At 36.6% G+C, this 22,724-nt stretch overlaps 1 protein-coding gene across 2 annotated transcripts in view; it reads right to left on the reverse strand.

The window, feature by feature from the left end:
* Nucleotides 1–22,724, reverse strand: part of spon1a (spondin 1a) — a 62,815-nt gene that overhangs the window by 22,519 nt on the left and 17,572 nt on the right. For both annotated transcript variants that reach the window (XM_008405889.2, XM_008405890.2), the window contains exons 4-6: nucleotides 22,521–22,594; nucleotides 22,005–22,127; nucleotides 18,212–18,360 (exon numbers count right to left, since the gene is read on the reverse strand). In XM_008405889.2, coding sequence (XP_008404111.1) covers nucleotides 18,212–18,360; nucleotides 22,005–22,127; nucleotides 22,521–22,594 — 346 coding nt within the window. The remainder of the gene's footprint in view (nucleotides 1–18,211; nucleotides 18,361–22,004; nucleotides 22,128–22,520; nucleotides 22,595–22,724) is intronic.

The raw sequence follows: 22,724 nt of genomic DNA on the forward strand, positions 1-22,724 counted from the left end.
AGTGCCACAAACTAGAAATCTTAGTTTTTGTGAACAACAACAATATTTGTTGTTAATCAGTTGCTAAGAGATGATCGAGTTTGCTGGTAACCAAGTGCAACAAAGTAGAAATCTTAGATTTTGTGAACAACAACAACATTTGTTTTTAATCAGTTGCTAAGAGATGATCGAGTTTTTTGTAACTGTTACGGCCCTGGGCCTTAAGGGCTGGGCTGCAGGTGTTGCTTTTGTCTGTCCTTGTGCTCCTCCCCTTTACAGGTGCTGCTGATCAGGTTGATTGGGAAYGCRRAGTACTTAAACCTGGCTGTCTCCATCTTCTGGGTCGCCTTCAGCGTCCACTCTGCYGCTTATGGTGTTTTGTTGCCAGGACTCGGCTCCCCCTCCTTTTTGCACATTTGCGTTTGTCTTTGTTTTGGCACTTCAACACTTCCATATGCACTCATACAACACATCCAAGCATTTGCATCACACCACTTATACTGATATCCACAATCCATTGTTGTTTTTGTTAATAAATATTCATTTTTCTACACTTTAACCCCTGCATGGTCTCCCGTTTTGTTATGACCTTGAGCCAGTCGTAACAGTAACCAAGTGCAACAAACTAGAAATCTAAGGTTCTTTGAACAATAACAATGTTTGTTGTTAATTATTTGCTAAGAGATGATTGAGTTTTCAGGTAACCAAGTGCAACAAACTAGAAGTTTAAGATTCTTTGAACAATAACGATGTTTGTTGTTAATTAGTTGCTAAGAGATGATTGAGTTTTCTGGTAACCAAGTGTCAAGAATTAAACATTGTTTTTTGTTGTGCACAATTTAATAACTGGAAATTTCCTGTGTTTAAGTAGATAAGCAGTATTTCAACAGACCTTATGCTTTAAATAAAAGTAATTAATTTGGTATTCAAAGATTATTGTTTTTTTTCTGTTCACGAACTGCTACGAAGTATATGTGATTTTTACTTTTGTGTTAAATGTCTGTTTTATAATATATAAACTCACAATGACAAAAACAAAAAAAAGACATTTGAAGTTTTCTGAAAAATTTTACAGTGTACTGTGGACAGACAGAAAGAAATAGTATAGGAAACACATCACTAACATTCAAACATTTGACAAACAAAAACAAATCTATCGTATCTCATACAGTAGATACGATAAATCAGCTACACAAAGAGGTTTTTGGTAACTGAGTCATTTCCAGAATATAGAACTGCTTGAATCTATTAGTGAAGACACATCAAGCAGTGGAAATGGCATCATCTTGTAGGGAACAGATTCATATTGCATGAATAATTCCCATCTAGACCTGACAAGCGCAGTGAACCTTCATTTGTGATGCTTGATTTAGCATGTGTAATTCCCTGTTAGGCAAGAAACTGCATTTAAACTGACATCACTGCAAATAAGAAACTGTTAGGGGTAGAGTTGAAGTGTTGATATGGTTAATGTTGCCCTTTTGCACTAATTACAATTAGGGTTTTAATATGTATATGCTCCGGTTAATATGAATAAGGTTCGTTTATACGGATTCACACCACAAAATTTGGGAGATGAGCTGCAACTTTTTTATCATTGTGTCAACAATTTGTAATTCCCCTGCACACAAGCAACATGGATTTTAAAGGCGGCTCTTAAGATTTGGTAGCATCTCCTATGTTTAGTGGCAAGATGTGTGAAAATCCTCAAGGTACATCAAACGTCCAAACTGATAAAATAAGAAAAAAATCTTCCTTTTTATTTGTATACACTTACTTGGTAGAAAACTGGCACACACTCAAGCATATTTATGTTTGACAAAATCACAGGTTACACTATTATTCCCATGCTCTCATTATTTTTTACCCCCATTTCCCACACTTTAGTTGTAGAACATTTAAAAATGTTTGAGCTCACAGAGAGAAAAGGATTTCGACCATTCCTCTGTGCAATCTCTCTAGATTATCCCGATTTATTAGTTAATTCCTTTGTTTCCTCTATTCAGCTCATGCCGCAAGTTTTCTATAGGATTTAGGTTTGAGAGCTGACATAGCCATGGAGGAAGGTTGATTTTATGTCTGGCGAAACAGATTTGGTCAGATGTTTTAAAAAGGTATCCAGTGATAATCCAATTGACTGACAGAGATCAGCAGAGGTCTAATTCACATCATTTCTGACCCATACAAGGTCTGCAGCGCCTTTGGACAAAAAACAGGAACACGGCAACACCAACCCATACTCAACAGGAGGCATTCGATTCTCTGCTACATATTGTTTTGCATCAAGATCAACTGCATTGTTTCTTGCTGAAAAGCACAACCTTAGTCTTATCTGATCAAACTACAGAGTTTCTGTTGAAGCATTAGAACTTGGATAAATACACGTTAAAACTTGTAACAATAGGACAGGAGTTTTTTTTTTTTTTTACTAGCTGGTCCCCCAAGCAACTGGTTTGAATGTACATGGTATCTATATTGGTTGCTAGAAAAAATTTGGTGACCCAAGGATGACACTGGGGATGGAATAAAATATCTTTCCACTGTATTCCAATATGGTTTTTCAACATACAATTGCATTATTGTAATTTTTCTAACATAATTGGCCCCTTGACCTCTGTGCTTTGTTGAGATCTGAGGAAAGTTCAATAATTTGATTGGTATCTTGCCTACAGCAGTGCTTTCACATGTATGGAATAATACAAAAGAACAAAACAGCTGAGATGTCATTCAGATGACTTCTTACCGACTCAGAGAGGATTTCTCATTTTTTCACAGAGCACTTTCTGGGTGGAAGATATCTGAAAAATGGTACTATATTTTCCAAAGACTAGCAGTAAAAGAAAATCGCAGCCGATCTGTCACAACCATTCTAATGTGAAAACACCACCAAGCCCTCCAGCTGCTACCCCGACCAGCAGCCTTCACTGTGGAAAACAAAAACGGCCACACACAATATTTATGCTCACTACTATTTAACTGTTAAACATCAAATAGCCAATAGTGTAAGAAATTATTCCAACATTATCGGGATTTTATTACTTATTTGCTTTACATTGTGTCATTATGTTTGTAATACAACAACAGATTTAAGGCAACCAATTTGCAAATTGTCAAGCAACATAATGTTTGTTTTCCTGTGTATTGTATTTGGAGAGCTTACATGCACCCATTTAATTTTTTTAATTAATACTTTTCCCTGTCTCTTCTTTTTAGAACTGAATTTTAATTCATTAACATATAAATTTTCTTAGAATCTTGCTTCAGAAAAGAGATGAAGCAGCTAGCTTCCCAATGCATATAAAACCATATTAGCATCTTTCATGTCAGTGAAGCCCGACTGTCACTGAAGCAGAAGTAGGGAGGGGATTTCTGTGGAAATTGCTCATATTATTCACCCAGTCTCTGTGAAAAAATTATACTAATGGCCATCCCCAGTTCCTGATGGCAGAGCTGAAATGAGGAAGGTGAAAGAAACCATGAAACAGTAGCAGCAAAAACTCCTCACACACACTTGGGATATTAAATAAAATCACCCACTTGTGGAATTTGTTTAAATATGACAAAATAAAAAGATGCAGTGTTTCATGACCAGATATTGTGGATTACTGTCACCTTTGCTTGTTACTAATACAAAGTGGATAATTTTATAAAAAACGTTATCAGCAAGCACAGCTCTGAATAGCCACTTCATTAGATATGCCTTTCTATTAGCCGGTTGGATGGACTTTTGCTCTTAGACCTGCCCAGACATTTTTGCAGCACAGATTCACCAGGATTTCAGAAAAAGCCTAATGAGATATTAGTCCACATTTAAGCAAATGTATAGATATTTTATAACTGAAATTACAAAAATTCCCAATAAGACAGTGATCGAGTAAACACAACAGTAGGTTATGATGATGGAGAACTTGAGGCAGACAGGGAGAGTAGAAAACTGCAGGGACAGATTAAAAATGTCTAAAAAGACCTACTGGTCAGCACATGAGCTCAGAGTCCTTCCCAACACTTTGTCAGGTCCTGTGGTTTTGTTGGAGTTAATCCTAATCAGAGAAGACGTCGCCTGGTTGAGCTGAAGTGTAGGGACTGATACTGCTCCTGTAATCTGGAACAAACTCCAGATAGGTGTTGAAAAACTGAGTTCATTTAAATCAAGGCTAAAAACGAATTTCTTTAGAGTTGCTTTTGGTTGATAGGATTAATTCTAGTCTGGACTGAAACTTTTCAGTATTTATCTTTACTACAGTATAATGTTTTTTGGTTGTTTATTGTGTTCTGTTTTCATTATGCAAAACACTTCGAATTGCCTTGTCGCTGAAATGTATACAGATAAACTTGACTTGATTTACTACTGAGGGGTTGTGCCAAGAAAATATCTCCCATGTCATTATACCACCAGGAGCAATCTATAGCATTGATACAAGCCAAGATGGACAGATAATTTATGTTTTTTATGCCAAATTCTGACTGTCATAGTTGAAATTGAGACTCACATAACCAGGCGATATTTCTTCAGTCTTCAGTTTCCAATTTTGGTAACCTACAGTATCTGGTTGGTTCGACATATTGAAGCCTTTTTATAATCCAGGTATTCCATATAACTAAGTAGTTTTCTTTTAGGTATTGTTACCTTCCAATCATCTCAAACCTGTCTTCACCTCAAACATCAGCAAGTCATTTTTGTCAGTAAACTGCCACTCACTGTATATTTTCTCTTTTATTGAACCATTCTTCTGCAAGCACTACAAAGTCTACATGCCTAAATGCTTTGGGCCGCTGCCATGTGATTGGGTGAGTCGCTATTTGAGTTAATAAGCAATGGAACAAGTGTCCCAAGTGGAGTAGCTGGTTAACGTAAAGCATGCAGCGAATGAATTTTGAACATATCATTTTATAATAAAAAAGTAGTCAAACGAATCCCTGCAGCACTATCAGAAGCAATTATGCGAGTTGTTTCTGCCCGCGAGCCAAAGCCCCATTCAGTTTGAGAAAGCTTTTTCCTAGGTTGAGATAGTAGCCTCTCTGATGTTGTAATCAATGTTCTGCTAAAGAATCTCTGATCTGCCTGTCCTTGCAAACACTTCACACTATTAATAGACATAGAAAATTGCTTCAAAATTCCAACTGGATGCAAGCTGGCTGTTATCAGCATGTGCTGTGAAAGGCTTACACAGCCTTCAGGTGTTAATTAAATCTCCACTGACAGTCCCATATCCTGCTCGGCAGAATGGGCTGCAGTTCAGATATTCTGTAGATGAAGCCTCTTCAGTCAGACCAATCTCATGCAAAAATAGAAAGGAGAACATCCAACAGGCAGGGGAGACAGCGTGGTGACAAGAGATCTGTCCATGCTAAAGGTAGATGGGTTTGCAAGCACTGAATGCTTCTCTAGAGAGCCGTGAACTGATTTGCTGACCATGGTCGTCCTCGGTGGCACACTCTTAGCCCCGCAGTGAAGCCTGGATGTTACAGTCTTCCCTGGCAGATTCATTCATCAAGCAGCCTGAAGCATCATACAGGCAACCAGACCTGGGTCCACAGCTAGAAGGTATTATTAGAGATGAATTTAGACAACAGCTGTTGATGACCCAGTTCAGCATGTCTGTTGCTCTAAAAGTATGTTTTTCCCCTCTTTCTATTATGACTCTTGCTTTACAACAATGCCGATGGGGACTTGTTATTTTTGGAAGTGCTTTGCGGTAGAATTGCTGATGATGATTATGATGAAAACTGCCCAGAAAATAACCGTAATTTCCATGTGTTCAGAAAGCATCACAAACAGCTTTCCATCAGGAGAATAAATTAGTCTAAAACCAACTAGACTGAACTGTTTTTATGATAACTTTCAAAATGAATGAGTTAAAAACAATCAGGCAAAAGACAAAATTTGCTTAACAGACATACAGAAGATTTACAGAAACAGCAACTGTCAACAATTTAAAGAACAATATGGCATAATGACCAGACAGTCCCAAACTCCACTACAACCAGGAAAGTACTGGCTTAACAGCATATCATTTAAGTTCTGAAGGTTGTGAGGCGAGGCTTCAATGAATGGATATGACTTGTTTCTACAGCTCGTCTCACAACTGACGAATAGGAGAGACATCATCGCAATATGAAGATCAACTCAACACCTCAAACTAAATGTTATGTTCCTAAGAACCAGGCTGCCTCCACTGGCTTGTCTTCTTTCAACAGCTCATCATGTGGTGATATACCATGTGTCTGCTCACTGTAAGAAAACCTGATTGTTGATGCACGATTGAAAAAAGGCATCATTAAAAAAAAAAACTAATATTAATATTCAACTCAAGTCTCTTTATCATCACCCATCCACTCACTCTGTACATCTTAGAGGTCCAAACTTATCCCAGGTGAAATTAGGAAGTGGAGGAGCAAACCATGGACCATTTGTCAGTTAACCAAATGACTAAAATGGGACATTTTAGTCATTTGGTTGAGTTTGCATAAAGGAGGGAAAATGGAGCATGAAACTTAATCAGGCACATAGAGAATATGGTAACTGAACACAGCAGAAAACTTTCAGCTTCAGAACAAGTTGGACCAAGCATGCTGCGCCACGCTCACGTTGAAAGTTTAGTATATCCATCCATCCATCCATCCATTTTCTTTACACCCTTGTCCCTTAGTGGGGTCGGGAGGGTTGCTGGTGCCTATCTCCAGCTAACCTTCCGGGCGTCCCCCTGGACTGGTTGCCAGTCTGTCGCAAGGCAACACAGAGACACAGGACAAACAACCATGCACACACACACTCACACCTAGGGGCAATTTAGAGAGGCCAATTAACCTGACAGTCATGTTTTTGGACTGTGGGAGGAAGCTAGAGTACCCGGAGAAAACCCACGCAAGCACAGGGAGAACATGCAAACTCCATGCAGAAAGACCGGGGCCGAGAATCGAACCCAGAACCTTCTTGCTGCAAGGCAACAGCACTACCAACTGTGCCACTGTGCAGCCACTAGTTCAGTATATATACTCATTAAATAATCATTATTCATATGCACATGAAAGTTATCGCATAAATTAACAGACAGATGCAAAAGACAAGCTTTGAAAAAAAACAACTGGCTGCATGTTTTTCATCAGACATTACAATCCATCCAATAAAGGTATGAGCAAAACAGAAAACATAAATGTCATGTATTTGTAGGCTTTCTGTTGCAAAGTGTTAATGTACATGATAGTGTTTGACTATGTGATGTGCACATTCACACCCATTAAGAAAGAGAGAAAAGAGTAATGAGGTTTTTAATGCAGTTGTGGTAAAACAATGCATTAAAAATGAAAGATGTGATCCAAAAGTTAATAGAATGAGCATCAACCTGGAATTAGCTAATGTTACTGTCATACAAAACAGTTAATCTGGACAATAAATCACAACCAAGTTCCAGCCTCTTGCAAAACTCTGTTGTAGACTAATATTAGCGAAGAGCACAGATAAGAATGAAAATGTTTGCTTCTGACACTTCAAAATTAATTGTTATGTGTCTTTGGGCAGAAAAACATAAACCCATCCTCATAAAATACAAACTTAGTTTCATTTTTTGTACACTGAACTTCTTTTTTTAAGGATAGCATTTAAAAAGAGGACAGATCCCTAATAGGACACGGTGAACGCCTTATGGCTTTCAAAGCCAGTGAAAGGTTCTGTTAAGATAAAAAGTTGAGACTCACAGTGCTTCTGTAATATGATTTAATCTGACAGTGGTTCTCAGGAATAATAAATATAATTCACTTCTGAAAAAAACTGCCCTCATCTCAGTTATGAGCCAGAAGTCAACTCTAAGACCAAAAACAACTTGCTCACGAAGAGGCATTGAAAAGAAAAAGGAGACAAAAATATTAGAAATCAATAACATAGGAAAATTGAAATGAGGTGCATCTTTTTTCTGGAAATATATTTTACATAATCATTGCAGTGATTAATCTTATATACATGATATTGTACAATTTGGTATATTTTGATTTTAACCACATTTTTGGTCTTAAAATAAAATGTTTTGATCCCTCAACCACATTTCAGTCTTACAAACAATAGATACTATGTATGCAACACTTACTCATTTAAAAATAAAAAAAAGATTAATACATTAACTAACTCACTTTAGTTTATTATTTAATGAAATAATAAAATAGTTAAAATTAAATTAAATATTCAGATGTTCTTGTAGGTTTGGGGAATGTGTCAGGACCTCTCCTTTTAGACGGTGGAGATTCAGGGTTTCATTTTTCTCCCTCTTTATCATCTCTGCACCTGCCGTTTATGTTGGAAGGTCACATTTGGATTGTGCTGTGAAACAAATAATGATGTGATGGGGGCACCACAACAAGGTGATTGGTTCCAGTCACTGTCCTACAATATACATTGCATATTTACTGCAAAACTCTGCATAGACTCATGACATATTTATATCTGTGAATATACTATCATGTGTACAGCGTGACAGGCAGAAACAAGCATGGATGTCAGTGGTACTTATGTAAGATACTGAAAGGATACAAGATATCAGATGTTGCAGTGATTTTATATGCAGTCCGTGTTACTTTCTGAGGCATCAGATGGCTTGACTAGCTCTTGAAAACTATCTCCGATTCTTTCTGTTTCATTTTTTTTACATGTTAAAAAGATCTAATAAATAAACAAAGGTTGATATCAAAGATAACGTGTGGTAATATAAAAAAATCAGCTCACAATTTATGTTTTTATGTAGAATATTGTTCCCAAATCAACCTTGTATGATGAGAAAATGTAATTTTCCAATAACTTGCTTTGCCACTCTTGTTGGCAACAATTGCCACTTAGCATTTGCAATTTATATCAGAGTCTTTTACAGCAATGTGAAGGAAATGTGACACATTCTTTTATTTTTTCAGACGTGTGAAAATCAGCAACATGTGAGGGATTTCAAGGATAAACAGGCTACACAAGATCCTGGCACAGAATATTAGACGGATTTAAGTCTAGAATTCGATCAGGTCACTCATCAGATTTTGTTTTATTTTCTTCTTTAGGTTTTTTTTTTTTTTAGCCATTCAGAGGGGGACTTGCTGGTGAGCTGTTCATTATTACCACATAGTTTCATTTTACTGTTATTTTCTTTTGTCTGAAATGCTGTGTTAGTTTTATGGCAGATGCAACACTATCTGTTTAAGATAGAAAATTGTTCATACGTTACATACTCTGATGTAGAAATGAACTGCACTTAACTTTTGAGTCTATTAGGGATATGCATGAGGTTGCATCTGAATCCTTTGCCCTTATCCTGCTCTGTCAGTCAGCGTCTCTCTCCATCTGTTTGACCCTCTCGTGCAAAAAGACCCTTTAGTTCTGAAARTTACCAAATGATATGAAGATTGTAGTGAATTTCAAGCAGCAGTGCTAGGGTGTTATTTACACCGAGCCAGAAAAACAAGTATTGCCATTTTTGCAAACAGATTTATCAGGTCACCTCATGAATCAAACATTAAAAATATTTATTAAGATGACTCACTGCATTTGGAGAGCCAGATTAACTGCTCATGAAGATTTGAAAAGATGTTAGCTTATGGACAAGGAGTTTATTATTATTATTATTTGCAATTGACCATATTACACTTAGAATTTAAACATAACAGACCAAATCACTGTTAATAAACAGTCTTGTCAGTGTTTGATTAGTCTTGCCACAGTCTGTGAAATAAAAATGAAGCAATTCACAGCTGAGTAATCATACAGCTGAATGAAAAGCAAATAGCTTCATTTAAATTTCAGTACCCACATGTACTACCCAGCTGCTTGGTGTTATAGATTCTGTAATATAGATTTTGCTCAGTCTGCTTTCCAACCTGTTACTGACTACTTCTCATGGTTTGCTCAGCAAAAGTAGGGTGGGGGACTCAAAATGTTGCAAATATTTTCAAACACACACTTTAATCTGCAAAATATTAACTTGCAGACTTGGATTCACAAATAAACAGTCAAAAGCAACCATCCGCATCAAAAGAAAAGCGATCCAGCCTTGATTACAGACTGATAAGAGGGGGGAATCATGATCCTGGAGAATACAGATCCAGAGCTTAGCAAAAAGATTGTTTGATGTTTTGCATTAATCTTTTTTTAATTTCCATAAACTGTGTTATCTCAAACTCAGAAAATGACAAACCTTCAAAAAAAGATGTTCTTGCATACCCAAACAAAATAAACAGTTCTGGAGCTAGCCCGTAACAAAACCAAATAATATTTAGCCTGGAATTGGCCTCCTACACAATTCCGCTCAATTCTCATCTCCCCTCAGTGCTACATGTAGGATTTCTTCCATTCAGCTCAACAGAAGGAAGAATGATGATGTTGACTTTCTATGCATTGTGAGATCTGGGCCACCAATAAACAAATACATTAATATTACAGAGAAATATATTAGATTCAAACAGAGATATGTTTCATTGTTTCTATGGTGAATGAAGAAAAACGTTTGTGTTCTCTTTAAGTACTTTGGACTGAAAATCTACACTAATGCAAATTCCCCTGGGTACACTCCATTGACTTTAATCTTTAACCAGTACAACTGCATCATTGGGGATCAATACCCATGGTATCAGGTATTCTCGGTTGCTGTATAATCAATACATAGTTACAAAAAAATAAATAAATAAATGCACAAGATGCAGCTGGATTAACACAAACGGGTATTTAAGTCATAACAAAAAAGATAGTCAATGCAAAATCCACTCGGATAAATAAATTACATGTGTTTAAAGAGATATACACTTAAAACCTCACAGAAAGCACACACTAGGTTTCCTGTTGCATTTTAAATTGTACTTTCATCTGGCAGTTCTGATCACTTTAAGCAGTTATAATAACAGCCCTATGAGCCAAGGCAGGCATAAAGGTTTTTGAGAGMTTTCTTTTCCAAAACAGGAATATCTCAGCAGTGCTCAAAAAGCTGACTTGACAGCCTGAGAGAAATCTGCCAGCTAATGATTAGTTTTTCATATACACACATGTAGGCTTTCATTAAAACTGAGAAAAAACAGCAAGCAAAACCATAAGGAAACAAAAGAGCAGTGCCATAAGAAAAGTTGTGATGAGAATCTCTGGACACTCTTTCAGACAATGTAGTGTTTATCTTATTGACCATCATGGCTTGGGAAGCATGAATAGGGTTAAGATGTCAGGCCTCATTTTAGCATAGGGTATGTCTGAGGAACTGAGATGAAAAAAAAAAGCAATATACTCATGGGAAATAAAAAAAGAAATGCTAGGAAAGTGATCAAATGTTTTCTGAAAGAGAAGAGAAAGGTGACAACAGTGAAGCCTGGGAGAAAAAAACAGCAGATGTGGGTACTAAACAATTAACTTGGTAATCCTGGTTGCACTAATTTTGCTTGAGCAAATAGTTTAGTGAATGTGTTCCACTGAGAATATTCACAACAGTGAGCTAACTTCAATTAGCTTCGTTTTGCATTATTTCTTATGTAAAAGTGCTGTACATCTGCACCCAACAAGTAGTCAAGATGGGACTCTCCAATGTTCTTTATATTGAACTAAACCAACTTATTTTTAAGGGTTTCAGTGATGCTCTGCAGCGTCAACCAGAAAAGTATAGCAAGTAGTTATGCTCATGATGACTATGTTTAAGTGATTTAAAATTTCATATAATCTTGAGTTTTTTTCTTCCTCTTCCTCCTGCTTCTTTCCGTGCAAGGTAATAGTTTCTTTTTACATTATACAGACAATAAAATAATTAATAAAATTCACATAATGTAGTGAAAGTTTTTCTTTAGATGTAACAAGGAAGAGCGCAAGATGATGGCATCTAGTAAGGCAGCAGACAGCGCTGTTTATAAAAACAAGTGGTTATTTCTTTGTTCTTGTCTGTAAGGATATTTACTGGTTTACAGTAGTGATCTGCCAGTTTTTATAACTACTAAACAGTCACAACAAGAATTATACTAAATAGTTAGGTGTGTCACATGTCTCTGTGTGTCATCTAATCTTCACAACAAAGCCAAAAAAACAGTGTTTAATCGTCAAAACAACAAAAAGTTTAGGCGTTCTCAAACGTAATACCAGGCCATTTAAAAAACCAAGTAATGAGCCAAAGGGGGGGGGGAGGGGGGGGGGAATGTAAAACACAGAAGTGTGTTTGTGTGTGTTCTCAGGAACTATGTGAGCCACATTTCCTCTTGTAACATAAAAGAGACTGAATTCCATTGATGTTTCATATGTGCTTTCAGGCTATGCAGCATATAGTGCTCTCCTAAAACCAGCAGCAGCGCAAAAATAATTAGCTGGTCAAGAACTTTAATGAACTGTGAGAGTTAAAAATATAAATTCTGAATGGCATCAAGGTGAGCAGCAGTTTGATTTCAAATAGTTTGATGAGAGACTGAATCTTTTCATGAAATGAGAAATCTCCTGAAGAACATAAAATGGCTCAAAGTCAGTGCAAGTTCCTTAGTTTGCATCTAACAGATGTTTATATACGGCGGGAGGAAATCCCTCGTATGAGCAATATACCAAAAAATATTAAAACAGTGTGAGCTTGAAAGAATGTACAGTACTTTTTGTTTATGTTACTTTTATTCACCTGAAAACAACAGATTTGTACAACAGGATTGGTAAAATAATGCACTTTTTAACATGCTTTTAAAGAACAGAAATTAGATTAAATTCCACTCCTAGTCTATCATAGATTGGAATCTATAATCTAAAATACCATTACAGTCACCTGTAATGTGGGTGTAAAGCATGCCAAGATAATCAACATCTCTACCTTCATGCTTGACAGTGTTTTACTGAGAGGTTAAATAACTAGTTTTAGTGCTTGTCTGATCAAAGGAGTTTTGCTGAAAGGCTGTTTTGCTTTATCCAGTTTAACTTTATAAAACCGATGTGCACTGACATGTTGTTTTTAGAGAGGATATCTTTCTCCTGGCTACAAGCCATACTTATTTCATTTAATCTATTTTTTTCATTTTATGAACTACCCGTTTACTCAGAGTTAAAGCCTCAATGTAATATTTTTTGTTTCTGTTAACTGTTGTTCTCCTATTTAAATATGGCGAAAATAATCGCGCTAATACTAACTGAGCTACACAAAAAGAACAGAATTACTCATTTCCCTCATGTTATTCTGGGATTTACATCTAGTTCTACTTTTAGCATATTTTGAAAGAAAAAAAAAAGCACCAGGCTGACAGGTGTATTAAGGGGCATCCATAGGTCTTTGCCTTTAATCTGCCATTCTGGCTGTGACCGGAGGAGTGTTGGTTGTGCTCTCCAGTGCAGCTGTGCGGCTCATGATATTAGAGGATTCTGTACGCGTTCGTACTGTGTAATAATGAAAAACATCCCACGCTGCGAGAGGAAATAGGAGATTTCATAATCCGTCTGAGGCCTTGGCCCTGGTTGCTCGTCCATGGAGGGAGTCTCATTAAACTTCTCATTAGTGACACACTGAGCTTCTGTAATGACTAAATGCATATATAAATCACCTCAAACATGAAACGAGGGACGGCAACAATGAGCTCGGGCTGCATCCCGGTGCTGCCTACTACACTGATAAGAGCAATTGTACATGAAAAATGGAATAATATTGCACATCTGTTTACCCTGCAAAGCCTTTAAAAAAAATAATAATCAGATGCGTTTCCTATTAACTTTGACGGCTAACCTACAAAAAATGTAGTCATGTAGCCTTTCGATATTTAAAATAAATGATTCCTCTGCTTACAATTCAAACATTTTTTTTAAAAAATGTGAATGGTCACTGCATGATTCTTTTTATAAAGGAATCTGAAAAAGAAAAAAAGGTGTTCTTATTAATTGTCTGTTTTATGACTTCTCAGATAAGTCATAAAACCAAATGACTGAATTGTCAGACGTGAGATTAACTTCGAAAGAAAGGTCTAAAAAATTTTGTTTGGTTTACATATGCAAGTCTACATATGATATAGACATCCTAAATCTACCCTGCTACATCAAATATTCTTTCTTCTTATTACAATACAAATACATTTCAAGACAATATATGTATAGGTGCCCCTATATACACAATGTAATAAACCCTCCAATTCTAAAAAATATATTGAACCGTGGACATGTAAATTATTTTCTACGACACATCCGATGGAGTCACAGCAAGACAAATTGCCAAAGCACACCCTGGTCCCAGGTCTGAAAGGATGACAAATCCAAACACGAAATAAAGCCATCACCCTCTGAAATGACATAGGTAGGATTTWAAAAAAAAAAAGGTTGTGCTTGTAAGGGTGTGTGACAGCATGTTTGTGTGGTCTGCATGCCTGCTTGGCTTTACAAATGAAACTTTGCATGAACACTCAACAATCAGTGCACCCTGTGGCTGGAGAGAAGCTGGGCTATGAATATCAATTTTGCATTCATCACTAGCTGCTCCCCTTGACGCCTTCGCAAAGCGAGTCATCTTTCTGTTTGTGTCAGCACTTCCTAAGCAGGGCTGCACGGCTCAACGCAGGGACACTCTTTTACCCAGTAGTCTTCTTACCGCAAGGACAAGGACTATTTTATGAGTCAGAAAAAGTAGATAAAGTGAACGTGCAAGATGCTTGTTTTAGGAAATATAACTATCCAGTTTTAGACCAACGTAAAGACAAACTATGAACATGTTTTAAATTAAACTTGAGTTAACTGATTCAAAAAAGGTTAAAGTGCTTTTAAGTGTTTTTTTTTTTTTTTTGGTATCATTTAAAAAGTACGGACAAGAGAAACACTGAAATTGAAATCAGTAATATGACAATGAAAATGTAATTTATTGGTTAATCTTAATTGACTTCATCTGGTGGGAAGCCACCACAGTGCCACGTATGTTTGGATTTTTTTCTCTCTTACTAAACACCTTCATTTAAAACCTGTATTCTGTGTTTACTTGTGTTGTCTCTGACTACGATAATTGTCTTCGAAAAGTGACAAACATGCGAAAGATGTTAATTAGGAGGGCAAACACTTTCCACACCATTGCAAATGCCATGCTGTCTTTTAGGGGGATTGTCTYTTCTTGTAGGTAAATATTGAAACTTGTCTTCCTCTAACACCAATCTGAGCATGAATTGGACATTTTTCAAAACTTGTCATATTACAAGTTCACAAACACTGGAGATATTGGTAGAAGAATTCATAAGGGCCTTTTGTGCTAAAATACATTACTTTTCAGTGTTGTTACCAACTCGATTTCTTTTTGTCTCTCATAATTAAGTATCAACTGACCATCTGGACATGTAATTTATGAACCATTAGTAGAGGAAGTGTGGACTCTATTCAAAGGTTATTTTAGTTCTGTTATTAAGAAGCATCCCCCAAAAAAAAAAATCACATCAGCGCCTGGTTCCCCCAGTGTAAAGCGCTTTGAATGGTCAAAATGATCGGGCAAGTGCTATATATAAGTGCAGTCCATTTACCATTTCTTGAAGTAAACTAAATGATTTGAGTTAAATCTGTTATATTAAACATACTTAATAAATTTGTTTAAAAAAATTAACAAATTGAGTTGGATGATTACAATATATTGAATTGGTTAGACTTAATAAATTAAGTTGGATAAACTTAATTGAATTGCTTGTTACCTACAGAAGCAATTCAATTAAGTTGGTTCAACTATTTTCTTTTTAGAGTGCAAATCGATCTTCTCTATTACAGATGAAACCATTCTTGTGCAGGTTACAGAGTACAAGCACTTTTATTCACAGTTCATTGTCCCTCATCACATTAACACACTTCAAACTAAGGTCAAAGCAAAACTTGGCTTCCTGTAACCACTCATCTTTTACATTCTCAGCTAAGAGCCATTATTGAAATGTGTACTCTTTCATTATTCGATTATGGTGACATAATTTATGCCCACGCTTGCAAAAGAAGTCTTCCAAAAATTGGATACAATCTATTATTCTCCCATTCGATTTATTAGCAATGACCCTTATAAAACACACCACTCACTGTTGTACTCTCGGGTTAATTGACCTTCATTGCTGTCTCGTTGTAACATTCACTGTCTCATTTATAAAACCCTACTAGGCCTTTCACCTCCTTCTTTAAATCATCTACTGCAGAAGATTCCTCCTCAAGATACAACGCTCATTCCTTCCAACTTATTAAACTGAAAATCCTTAAATGACTTCTTTTGGCTATTTGTCTTTTTTGTTTTGCGACTGTAATGATTCAAACTTTTATCAAAATACACTACATCTTGACACTTTGATTTAATTTCCTGCTTTGGAAGACAGAGTAAATTACTTTTTCAAGGAGTTGTGTAATTGTTTTTTGCAGAATGAACACATTGTCCTTTGTATGTATGCAAATACTGGTACCCTCTCCTTCCCTTTTAGGTTTCAGGCTAACATTGTATATGAGAAATTGTTCTTAATGTTGAAATAAAGGTTCAACAAATTGACCAGTGCCCCCAGTTATCATATACTTATTTCCCAAATTAATCAGACAGCAAATTATGGCTTTAGTTCCCCGTCAGGTTTCCAAAATCCATCATCCTACTGGTGAGTAAAATGTCTGCATTGTGTAAAGTGAGATAAAGTTATTTTACTATTGGCCCATTGCTATGATATCTGAATTGTAGTTGCATCACATCTTATGTTTTGAGTTTACACGCCGCATTTATAAGGCTTTTTTTTTCAATGTGGAAAATCCATGGCAAGTTGGTGATCAAAGTGTTTAATATGTAGAAAGAGAATACGGGAGTGTTATTTTTTCTTGTAGGTTATGTCATGCGTTCACACAATGCGAAGAGAGTATCGGAAATCTAGATGACAACATTAAGGAAAAGCCAAGCAATTGAAGTGAACACCAGAAGCCCATCCAGAATTTGTTGCGGGAATTAAAGAACAGCTTTATGAAAGTAAAGTCTTCCAATCACAAATATCCAAAATTAACAAACATGTGCACAATGCAAAATGTGCACATTTTCTTATAACTTGATAAATTAACAAGGATTTAACTGTGTGTTTGTCAGTGGGATTAATTTAAAACACTTTGACAATACTTGCTTTTGAGAAACATACACAAAAGAATATATTATTTGACATAATGTATGTTTTTATTAGATGTCTCAATCAGTCAAGTCCACTGCAATTTCACTCTCGCTTCTAAGGTCAGAGGTAACTTGTTTAATGATGTAAGCTTATAGTTCAAGCCAAATATAAAAGARTGCATTAACAGCAGTAGGAAAATAGAAACCAACCAAGAAATTCACAGCTTTTACTGTGCTCTCATTATGTAGTCTAGGTCCTTAGATTCARCAAAGAATAAAAACCCTGTTGAACCATCTGCTCCTCCAGCATGGGTTATTTTAAGACAAAGTGAGTAAGTCACAAAGAAAAAGGGAAAAGAAAGATATGCTAAACTATTAGCTGAGATAATATAGACAGGGTAAGAAGAACATGACGGATGAGAGGTGGAAGGCCAGTACTTGAATAAWACTGAATAAAATGTTCTGTGTGTATTTGAATCCATGCCACCTCCCCATTTCATACTGAATCAATCCGATAAAATATTAGCCCAGCATTTAAGAATTTTTAGGGCTTGATTTAATATTTTTTTAACTGATTTTCATGTAGAATATTTTACTCTCCATARCAGATCCAAAAGAGGTGGTAGTGATCCATATCCTTTGTAATTACTACTACTACTGTATTTATAAAGCACTTTAAAACAACAACAGCTGTGACAAAGTGCTGCAGATAATAATCGATAAACATACAAAATGTGGAAAGGACAAAARACAACAATAGCAACAATGAAATGCGAGAGGTAAGAGCACAATTCTCAACACGTGTTAAAAGCCAAATAATAAAAATGTTTCTTAAGATGAGTTTTAAAAGTGGATAATGAAGGGGGACTTCTATATGTCATGCAAATCGTTCCATAATTTTGGAGCTCYAASAGTAAAAGCTCTGCCTCCTCTGAGCTTCAAGTTCGACCTCTAGGAGCAGCAGATCAGCTGGAGAGTAAGAGTTAAGCAGCTCAGAGAGGCAAGACGGGACAAGCCCATGTAAACRTTTAAAAATAATTAAAATAATCTTAAAATTTTCTATTTAAATCTAAATAGAAGATCTGTAGCTAAGGTGACATAGATGCTTGAAATAACTCATAGGATGGGACACTAATCACTGAATAGTGAACTYATAGGGTTTATTTAGCACTTTGTCAAGACAGTCTCCTCTACAAACAGATGATTCTTACCTTTTGCCTGATCTCTTCTTCCATTTTGACTGGTGAGCCCAGCTCAGCTACCTGTTTAACACCTTCGCTGGCTAAGCCACCAAATTCCCAGAGCACATAATTCTTTGAGTGGGAGGCACCGATGATGGCTGACCAGTGATTGGTGCGACCTGTAGAGTCAGACAGTAAAATATCTCATTACCTGGATTTCTCAACCTGTTTATWTTTTACATTATCTTCATTTTTYCTCTTCCATTGTGGTTAGTAGTAACTCTACTGACCAGAGTTACTGTAGGAACTCTGGTCAGTAGAGAACTTTAAACGCTTCTTTTATTTTTAATTGACAGACCAAACATCTCATTCTGAAAAAAAAATATTCGCTGCAATTTGCCACGTGTCACTTATTTCAATCAAAAAATACCTAATTTTTAATGCAAACCTCCTACAGTTATATAATAAGTGTCACTCATGTGCCTTTGATTGTCTCTTATCCAGGACATAAGTATGTAGGCAGGTGTAGAGATTATGCAGCTGTGCTGGTATCAGTACTAAGAAACAGTTAGTATTGACAGGATTAATATGACAACATTGGAAACTAAAAATCAGCTGCACCTTCTGAACCAGAACTTCAGAAGATGTGGAGTATTGCTTACCATCTAAGGATTTATTGACATCTTTTTGATGTTTACRGGTAATTTTTGCATCATCCTTGCAGCCTCTGGGTTTGAAAAGCAGCCACAACTTTATTGCCCAAWGCTTTTACATTCTTTCATCATGCACTCTGCTTTCCTATTATGGCCTTTCCATATATGTGACATGCATGCTCTTTAACTGCTGCAACATCAAGCACTGGCTTGAGTGTGTGAACTGTAAATCTAGAAGATTTAATTCACACAAGACTGTAGGCTAGGGGGGCAAATCAAAGAAGAAATACTGGCTGAGCTAGGTTTCCTTAGGCTCATGTAAGAAATCAAACAACAAAAAAGTTATTAAAGCCAACACTTAATTCAAGAGAATATATTTAAATTATTAAATGTAAGCCAATAGAAGCAAACCAATAGAAGCAAACCAAAACTCTAATGCATGAAGTTAATATAAAGTTAGATGTTTAGCCAGCTCGGAGGGAGTAAGACTAAAGATCTAACAAAAAGTGTTGCAATTCCGACAAACRATTCAATGTGGCCACTGAGTGGTGAATTGCAATAGTGCTGCTTTAGGATGGCATGACTAAGGTGGCCAGTGAGCAACTAAACAGGCATATCGCAAATATGAGAACCAAAGGAATGAGTCAGTCAGGTGACATGCATAACAGGTTAAAACTATGTGTAAGCAATGAATATACATGAATGACCAGCACTTGGGCCAAAACAAATGTTAATGTTTGTTATAAAAAATAATGTTCACAAGGTAGTTGATCTAATGGATTTTCTGGTTCRAATGAAAATGTGCAAAAATTCAAAACTTTTATTTAGTTTTCTGAACAGCAAAATATTTTTGGTTTTATATCTCAAATCCTTGTAAAATAATTCAAATCTACTTCTATTTACAGAGTAACCAAGAGCTGTCCTCAGCAGAGGATTAAAAGTAGGTTTTTTTTTATTTTTATTCTCATTTTAGTTTCCTCTGACTGCAACTGATGACATTTCAGAGCAGCCTAGACAGATTCCTACCCTGGATATTTTTGAAAACTCTCTGGAGAGAGCTAAAGATTAAAGTGATGGTAATGAGTCCTTTTAACCCCAAAGACATTGAACTCATCCCAAAGATAAATCCACAAAATACCAGTTCATTCRGGMAAAAATCTAGTCAGCAATTATACAAACTGCTAAAATGTCAATCAAGATTTTTCCAGTGATTATTGAGAAGGGCATATCTATCTTGTCACCTGTCATAAACAGAGCTCTTGGGTGAAAGAAAATAATTCTGCACCTAAATCTGCCAGTGATATAAGTCACTGTGAGGTTAACTGTGGTTAAGTTGGAGGTGGATATGGCTTGGCTAATAAAAATTTCAAAAAAATGTATATTGCATGAAAGTGCAACATTTTCTGTCAGTCATCTCAGAAAGAAAAAAGCCTTCCACATAAAGATGCACTGTGCATATTCTTCACGCACACTTTCTATGAACAGTTGTGTATCGATTTCATGTATTTCCCATGACAAAATTCTTAATTTCCACACTCCGAATGGAAACTAGCAAGTTTGATGATCTAGMTGGGTGCCTAGCCCTATTTATTCTCCACCAGGGCAGCCTCAGCCTTATCAGGTTGGTATCACATACTAAACAGTTTGATGTGAACACCGTTTCCTGCCAAGCATCTTACTGTGTGACACTGGCTGCAAGTACCCGGCTGTAAAAATGTTCAATTACGTCAGATTTAAGTTCAAACTTTGAGCCCTATTGGTCACTGGGTAGCACAATCATGGGGAAGACTGCTGACTTCACAAGAGAGAGAAAAAAACTTATCTTGCAAAAAAAAAAAAATGCAAATTCAAGGTCAGGGGTTGGAAAAGAAAAGGTATCAGAATGGCCATGAGTCTGTGTTTGGTACCACCGAATAACACCGTCCAGTGCAATATGTGCAGTRTTATAATAACTAGTTACCAAGGAAATGACTTTGTGCAAGGAGAAATCARTCTGCAGAGCCCCAAGAGTCAGGATGAAACAGAAGCCACACAGCTTGCCCTCTCCTCCACTAAGTTGATCCATCTATGAAATGTGTGAGTGCACGCATACACGTGGGAGAGAGTGGATCACACACCAGCTACTTCCTGCCCAGGATAGTGAATTAGGGCTTTCTTCAATTCCAGGGTTTATCTCATTCCACTGTAATCAGCATATTGATCTGACTGGGGGAGAGGCAGATTTAGGCAAGAGAGGCATCGTAAGCCGAAAGTCCATTCCCATCCTGATAGTTTGGCTGAAGGTTATATGCGCATCACACCCAACTAGGTAGCAAYAGCCTACCACACATGTATGTCACTATTGGTGTGCAAAGTCTAAGTCACATGGTTTAASCAACAAAATCCTTTCTTGGTTTCCACAGAATCGTTATCCAGATCTGTTAAGTTAAGCCCTGTGATATAACAAGATTGGAAAACGGCTTCCTTGTTTTTATTGTTTGGTACAACACAGATTGACAACTGACACTCTAATAGCTCCAGTGTATGCCAATTAGTAGCTACAAAACATTAAATAAGTGCTAATCCTGTGCAGTATAACAGTATATTGCTTATTCTCAGAAAAAAATTGATTACTAGCTAAGATAATTGCAGGGWTTCCCCTCTTGTACTGTAATCCTGGCGGGCCGCCAGGTTTCACCTGCTCCGCCACCAGGCTAAGCGTTTCTTGTTCTTATTTTAAATAGGTGTTTTTATGCACCAGCAGCTCTGACTCATATGCCTCCTTGTTGCGTCCTGCTGCACGCTTCACCAGCAGAGGGTGATTTTATCAACATTTTTTCTCCTATCTAGAATATTAATGTTTTGGAGTGATCCAGCCAGAGTCCTCAAAACAGWTAGAAAATCTTTATAGGGCGCTAACGATTAGGTCRGACAGCCTTCTAACCACAAACCACTTGGAACTCATCAACAACAACAAATGGTCGAAATACCAGTGGAAAGATGCTGGTCAGCAGTTATAAGAAGAGTTTAATTGGTGCCATGCACGTAACGATTTTCCCCCTGAATATAGAGAAGGAAATAAATACTTTTTAAAATGCCACCTTTAGTCAAATGTTAATAMAAACAGATTAGCTACTGATTTTCTTCAGTTTTAGATTATATTAAAATACCAGAAGTACAATAGTGCTTACGAGGAAAGTCTTTGGGGTGAATCTTCTCTGACCAGTTCCCATAGAAGTTGACTCTATACTTTGCTGTTCCACAGGCACAGCAGTCAAGTAAAGGCTTATCTGTGCTGTCYCCATACAAGGATTCTGTTCAGAAATGACAAAGCAGAGGACAATGAGATATAAATAACGCTCATAACTATAAAGAGAAGAGAATGATGCCCATCATCCAGGAGATGAGTGGTTAAAASAGTAGAAAGCAAGAGGAACGTGGAAATAGCATAAATTGTACTGTCAGTTCTTTTTGAGGTGCTGCTGCTGCAGGGCAGCCGATACCATGCAAAGCTGGGAGAATCATGTAGCTATTCATTATAGTATTTATAACAGCAAACAAGAAATCCCCTGCAGTTAAATTRTAAAACAGAAAGAAAATGCGCACATAAATAGCACAGTGGGGGAAAAATCACTACCAGTAGGGTAATAAAAAGGAAACTACATGTTTAATAAAACATTTATTCCATGTCAGTAAATTAAGCTTACCTTTCTCACACATTCGCTTGGTCAATGCACCTTCATCCTGAAAATAGATGATTCTCTTCTGTACAATGCTTGCCCTAAAAGCAATCACAAGAAGAAGAAGGAAGTGAGACAAAATGTTGTTAAGGTAGCTCCAACATTAAAATCCTCTTCTAGCAGAGTAAATAAGTTAACTTTTTCTACAGCATACGCTTTTCTTTTTCTTTG

The sequence above is a fragment of the Poecilia reticulata genome, linkage group LG3, assembly GCF_000633615.1.
Source record: "Poecilia reticulata strain Guanapo linkage group LG3, Guppy_female_1.0+MT, whole genome shotgun sequence".
Classification (NCBI taxonomy): Eukaryota; Metazoa; Chordata; class Actinopteri; order Cyprinodontiformes; family Poeciliidae; genus Poecilia; species Poecilia reticulata.